Source organism: Eubalaena glacialis, chromosome 11 (assembly GCF_028564815.1).
Source record: "Eubalaena glacialis isolate mEubGla1 chromosome 11, mEubGla1.1.hap2.+ XY, whole genome shotgun sequence".
NCBI lineage: Eukaryota > Metazoa > Chordata > Mammalia > Artiodactyla > Balaenidae > Eubalaena > Eubalaena glacialis.
Window position 1 is genome coordinate 19061639 of NC_083726.1, and position 7140 is coordinate 19068778.

A 7140-nucleotide genomic window follows, 5' to 3' on the forward strand; every position below is an offset into this window, starting at 1 on the left:
GATTCCTGTGAGGACTAAATGACCAACATGTCTGGGCCCTCACACAGCGCCTGCAATATAGCTTGAACTCAACAAAAGCATTTCCAGCCTTTTACCTCCCCTTCCACACCTTTTCCCTCCTCTTCTTCTCCTACTTGGGCACCTGGGTCCTTGGCTTCTCTGTCATTTTGTTTTCTCAGGATAGAAACATGAAACAAACAAAAAATCCATCCATTGCCTGATTTTATCCTTCCTGCCATTAATTCCGTAGGTGATATTTAAGTGCCTTCCTTCAAAATAATGTGTTTACCTTTTACAGTATTTCCAGAAAGGATTCAGACTCCAATGGCATATAGAAGACTGCTCTGTGCTCGCCAGTACAGCATCCCCAGGCCTCCTGCTGTAAGTATAGCTTCTTTCGGCAAAGAAAGCCATGGTGAAGCAAGTCCCTCTCCAACACTGTCCAGTGAATGGGAAGGGACCCCACTGATCTTCACGGTCAGACAAGAAATGAATATGGGAGCCAGAGGAGCACCCAGACAGGCCTGGGGCAGTTCATTTCTGGAATAGTGAATGACAAAAACGCCTATTCAGGTCCACTCAGTAAATCCTATGCACCTGGAGGCCACAGGCACACATATCAACAGGCACGTGAGATTTCAGAACCAGCCCCCTTGTAATTCCAAGGGAGATTCTGTCCCATCTGGTGAGTATCACTTTGTGGTTCCTAACTCTTTCTTCCTCTTTTCAATTGGCCACATTTTGTTTTTAAGTTCAGTAGAAACAGCAAAATTATTTGACTCAACGGTAAGTCCTATTCTAGAACGTTCTATAAGAACTGTAGTTGTCAGTCTTTAATGGAAGTCTACTTGTTGCTTTGTATTGTATTGGAGGAGAGCACAGGTGTGAGCTGATGACAAGAGTTTAATGATTCAGGTATTGCACCTGATAATCATAATGACAAGTATTATCATCAGCATCCCAACCCCCATTTATGAAGCTCTCAGATACTGTGCTGAGCATTTTACATTATTTTATGAAATCCTCATATAACCCTCTTAGGCAGATAATGTTATTATCCCCATTTTACAAATAAGGAAGGTGTGAATTCATAGCACAGAATAATGTGTATAAAAATGAAGTATCTCAAAACTGCATAACAGGAGGAATGATTTAAAGGTAAGAAGGTGGACCAGAAGAAATGAGCTTTGACATCAGGGAAACCTGAGCCCAGAACCAGAAATACTTGGGCTCAAATTTCTGCTTTCTACTGTTTCATTCAGTTCTGTTGCCATGATCAAGTCCCATAAATGTTCTTTGCGCCCGGTATTTTCTGTATACTGACAATTACTACCTTGAAGAGATGTTGTTGATATAAAATTCCCTGAACACAGCAGGGCTGACTAAATGGCAGCTGTGATGATGGTGGTGGTGTTTATGGTGCTGATATTCTGACTGCAGGAGAGGAAATGTCAGGAGACAATGCATACCTCCAAATATTATAGGAAGTGTCGTGTAGAAGAAGAATTAGACTGATTTTATGCAGCTTTTTTTTTTTTTAGGTAACTTTTTGGGTAGATTTTGTTGCACATATTTATACAGTTTGTTGGAATTGACCAATAGAAGAAAGAGAAATTTTGACACAGTCCAAAGGAGAACCTTCTTTGAACTAGAGGATAATGTCCTGCCTGGGCTGTAAATGGTAAAGTCGAGGCTGGGAGACTTTGTAGCAAAGATGCTGAGTCAGAGATTCTTCTTTTCTGGGAGGATGGGCTTGATGATGGCATGTTGAGGATGCTGGCAGGTTAACACATTTTGAGTCTTATGTATAAGGCAATGTGCTAAAATCTGAACATACATCTTCAATTATGGTCCATATGGCTACCTTCTGAGACAAGAACTGTTATCTTCCCATGGTTTAGATGAGGAATTGGAGGCCCATAGAGATTCTGTAACTTTAGGGATGGAGCCAGGATTCAAGCCTCCATTCTGACTCCAGGTCAGAGCATTCCTATATTAAGATTCCAAATATGACAATAATAGCTCATGGGTGCTGAGCACTTACTATGTACTAGATGCTTTACATTTTATTATGTTCTTCCCTCAGATACTTGCTTAGTTTGCTTTTACACTTCCTTCAGGTCTTTACTGAAATGTCACCTACATGGGTGGGCTTTCCTAACCTTTCTCACTTTATTTTCCTCCTTAAGATTTATTACCAGCTGACACTTATACGTTTCTTTGTTTGCTTATCTATTAGTCTGCTTCCTCTTCCACTCCCTCTCTTCCCAACTCGCATGCATGCTCCATAAGTGCAGGGATATTGCAGCTTTATTCCTTTCTGTATTCCCAATGTCTAGAATACTGCCAGACACATAACAGGCACTCAAATATTAATGAATGAAAAAAACGAATGGACAAATTTAATCCCACTAGCAACCCTGTAAAGTACGTAATACAATCCTCATGTTTCAGGTAAGGACAAAGAGGCTTAGGCCAGGTGATATGCTGGGATGTAAATCTATGATGGTCTGCCCCCAAAGCCTGTTTATTCCCTTACACCAAAGTGTCCCTCTAAGACAGTTTGTTACAAAATGCATCATTACTGAATTACATTCAGGGAAGGAATTCCTATTCTTTGTCTCAAGACAGAGGACAGCATATTCTGTCTAGGTTGTATTCTGTTTCTCCAAATTCCAGAGTCACATCTATGATCTTAGGTGGAATCGTCTTGCAATGAATGGGTCATATGCCAGGGCTGTAAATCCAAATCACCAAACAGTTATTAAGCATCTAGTTTTCACAAAGCAATGTGTTTGGCTCTCTGAAAACTTTTATTTACCTGGCCATATTGAAATGCCATTCTACCTCTATTTCCAGGAAATAATTCTCACGTTGGAGAAATCAGGCTCACTAAAAATTTTTCACAGTTTGACTTGGTTATGTTAAGTGTGTAGTGGGAGCTGCCCAGTACATACCAAACATAGAACAGTGTGTGATGAACTAAATTGAACCTAGTGTTATACCATTTAACACCGACTGTTCGGAAGGCAATGTGCATTTGAAATCTTCTGCATATTTTTTGAGTTTGCCAATGATCCCTTGGGTTGCTCCAAATATTTTAGACATCTGCATGCTATTCAAAGCCCTTTAAAAGTTTACAGAAAGTGATTTAAATCATCTAAGTTATCTTAATACACTACTGAAGAATTAGACTTTAATTTGCGTAGGTCAGTGGGCAGGATTTCTTACGTAAAAACGATTTTTTTTGGGGGGGCCACATGGCGCGGGGCATGCGGGATCTTAATTCCTTGACCAGGGATCAAACCCGTGTCCCCTGCAGTGGAAGTGCAGAGTCTTAACCACTGGATTGCCAGGGAAGTACCCCCAAAACAATTTTATACATATGATATATATCAAGATTTTATTATATATATAAATACATACTTATATATAAATGCATGTGGAATATATATATATCTTTTGTATATATATATCTTTTACATGAAACAATGATTTCATGATTGGGCAAAGAAAGAAAAAAAATCAAATCTATTATTAGAGTGTATGTATGTGTTGTGTAGAGCCAACATCAGATTAAAACACTGTTTTAATTTTCACCCAGTTTGACATTTCTAATAAAACTCATGAAATAATTGCCTCTTGGATTTTTAAATTGTCAGTAGTATGTCTAAATGGGCCGCGGATCTGTTTGTTTTTCCATGATATCTCAATAATTTCCATTCACAAATTTTCCCCAAATTTCAAATTTGAGGCTTTATTTTAGTTACCCATTCTTCTGTTTCCCTCTCTTTAGAAGTTTTGAACTGTTTGTCTTGAAATTAAAAGTTTTATGAGGATTCTGTAAAAGTTATTTTGGGGGGAGGAGGTGCTTTCAAACAATAGGAAAAGAACCGATAGCATTTTATTTTCTTAAAGAAATATGGGAAGCACGTGAGGATAATGTCAGGGGATTTAAAATTTTTTCTCAGCATGTTACAAACATCAATTTCTCAAACATCCAGTTATCAGGAGATTTTTTTTTTTAAGTCCCAGCGGGGCAGGTAAATTCCACACACTTGAGCACCACCCTGGCTTTTCTTTGCCTTCCAGGTCTTACTCTGAGGCCGTACACTGCCGTCGGCCTCAACGGGAGAAGCTAGACCCCCTTTGCCTCGTCCAGGGTCTCCTGGAGTTTGTCAGAGCTTGAGCTGGAAGAGAGGATGGCACCCGCAGTAGGCACACCGGCAAACCCAGATTCCCAAAGCTGGCTCCTGGGCGCGCCCGGGAATTCAGTGGGAAGGGGCACAGTTGCCATGGCACCAGAGATGCTCCCCAAGCATCTTCATCCCCCCGAGAAAAGGGGGCCCGGGGCAGACGCCTCTCCCCGGCAGTCTGGCAGGAGCACCCCTTCCTGTGCTTGCCGGTGCTCCCACCCATCTCCCCTCCAAGAGGTTAATCAAGGTTTGCTCCTCTCCCCACTCCCGCCTACCCCCGCGTTTCCATACGGTTTGTTCACAGGCCCCTCCTAGGCTGGGGGTGAATGCTCACTTACACTGACCGCTGCGAGGGAATTGTTTGGTGAGTGCTGCCCATCTTCAAATCAATGCCTGCCCTGAACAACAGAAAGGGCCTCAGATGTACTGGTTTCCACAGAACCATTGTTAGGCTTCACAGAAGCAGTTTTGAACCTAATAAATAATGTCAAAAGTCTCTATCGCAGCCAAAAATGTTCCTTTTGAAGGATTTCTAATAGTATTTTTGTTCTGCGGTGTCTCCCAGTGTCACAAAGAATTTGTGCCTCACAATGGGGATGGGGTACATCGCGTGCCACTTTGCAATGTGCCGCCGTCAGGGATGGCCAGGACCCCGCTTTGTTTTGCTCTCTCAGGTAAACGGTTTCACTTGCCAACTTGGGCTTTAGTTTAAGGATGTTTTCTAAGGGCCTTTTTAATCTCTAAACAGAGGTTTTGAAAACATAATTGAATGTCTGTAATTTAATAGTTAACATGAAATTTGATTACTCCCAATGTGCCTAGGGGAATTTTCTTCAGGCTGTATTAAGGTTTTTATGGCAGAAACCTGAAGCTGGATCCTCTTTGGAGGCCCTGAAACACATGGAACTAAGTTTAATGCAAAAGAGATACTTAGGGAATGTTGTATCAAACTGGTGGCTTTAGGCAGTATTTTTGATTTTGGTTAACGTCAGTTAAACATGGCAGCTTTTCGCTGTGAGGCGATGCAGAGACTGATATATCAAATGATTTTATGAGTTTAGTTATTTTTTTCTTTTTAATATGCTATTTTTTTCAACATTCAGAGAGGAACACAAATCAATGTGACCAAGTCATTCATGTGCAGTTTTGCACTCAAGTTTCTTTCAATTTTCCCATAGGCTTGGATTCATAGAATTTGATACATGTAAAATCCCACTGCACTTTACCCTTCAGTTCGCGATTTATATATATACATATATATATATATATATATATAAATATATATATATATAAATATAAATATATATATATATAATGCCTATATATATGTATACTATATGTAGTATGTCTATATTTAAGATGTTCTCCTGTCTAAAGTCCAAATGTTAAGTTTCAAAGTTTCAATCAAAATGAAATGTTACAACCGATAGTTGCTTAACATTTAGAAGTCTGTTTAATCCTTTGAGGAAAATTTGATTTTTTTGAATATTATTCCCTAGGAGTAATGCACTTAAAAAATGTATCCCCAAACTTTAGCGCTTTTCTTGTTCCAGATTAATATGATTTTATAATCAATACGCTTTTATTTTTATTTATTTTGATTATTTATTAGCCTGATTTTAGATAAAAGAATGTACAGGTTATCAATGGTGGTTGCTATGGTTTCCTGAGGATATAATGGCATCTACTCACCAGAGTTCTTGTGACAACCATAAGTTCAACTTCATGTCATTTGGTTAGGGAGAAGTGGGTGGGCACACTCGTGGGTTTTATGTAAAATTTTGATTCTGGGATATGTTAATTATGAGTTAGCACAATTGATTTTTTTCAGGTCAAGAGATCATTGCTTTAAGTGATTATAAAACAACCAAAATTTTATAATGGTCAAATGCAGGAATAGAAAATGTTTTTGATATATAGTAAATGGATTTCCTCACCTGTGGAAATACAAAATAGTGAATTTACTAAAAAAATACAGTACAGAAGAAGCAATTCTGCTCAGACTTGAGAAAAGGGATACAAGCAAAAGATATAAAATATGTGATACATGATATTCTAAAGCAATTTCCCAAAGTGTGTTCCATGGAACACTAGAATTAGAAAGATGCTTTGTGAGATGGAGAAGCTATAGATGAGTATGTCTGGGAGATGTGGCCACAATGCTCCCACTTAGAAAGTCATGGTAATATATTAAGGGTCCCCCAAAATCCCGTGGCAAAAAATCTGATAAACTCTGTTTAACCCAGTGTTTCCCAGTTTTATGTGATCAGGGAACACCGATGTGTGTACACATATATGTATTTTTAAAATATAACGCCTATCAATACCTTGCAGTGCTAGTGTCCTGTGGAACACAGTTGAGAAAACATTGCTCAAAACTCTATTCTAAATATACTAGAATCCATGTAAACTGGTAGGGTTCAAGGTAAGGATTTCTTTTCAAAAAAGTGAAGTAAGAATCAGAACTCAAGAAAGCAGCCCTTCATAAATACCTCCAGGAGCCCATTCTTCCTTGGAGGAATGTAATGAACTATCTTAATTTTCCTCATTTTGGGTGCACATGGCTGGGAGTTTAGTTGGTCTAACCATGACCATAGCTTAGATAGTGATGGATGAAGAGCTTTTTCGGCTTTGACTGCCATAGTTATGGGCTACAGGTGTCCAAGTCTTTCTGAATGACACTAGAACTTAGACACAAATGCACCAAGGTAAACATAGTTAAATCTTTCCCAGTGTCATTATTTCTGAAAATAGTGCTGATTTAAGCAGTTATAATTGGGTACGAATCAATTTTAGGAAATAAATAATATGTGTGTGTGCTTGAGGACTAGAACGAGGTCTTATGGTATAAAATAATTGTTGCTAAGGTTCTGAATTACAGTTTGCTTTTATTTCTTCAGGGATATGTGGTTTGACTTAAGGGACATTTATTACCACGTACTAC

At 38.9% G+C, this 7140-nt stretch overlaps 1 protein-coding gene across 1 annotated transcript in view; it reads left to right on the forward strand.

Moving 5' to 3' along the window:
• The window catches only part of C11H12orf42 (chromosome 11 C12orf42 homolog), a 244834-nt gene extending 240612 nt beyond the window's left edge, over nucleotides 1-4222 (forward strand). The window contains exons 5-6 of the mRNA XM_061205754.1: nucleotides 299-381; nucleotides 4093-4222. Of these exons, the coding sequence (XP_061061737.1) occupies nucleotides 299-381; nucleotides 4093-4104 (95 nt within the window). The 3' untranslated portion in view covers nucleotides 4105-4222. The remainder of the gene's footprint in view (nucleotides 1-298; nucleotides 382-4092) is intronic.
• Nucleotides 4223-7140: the final 2918 nt, after the last annotated feature.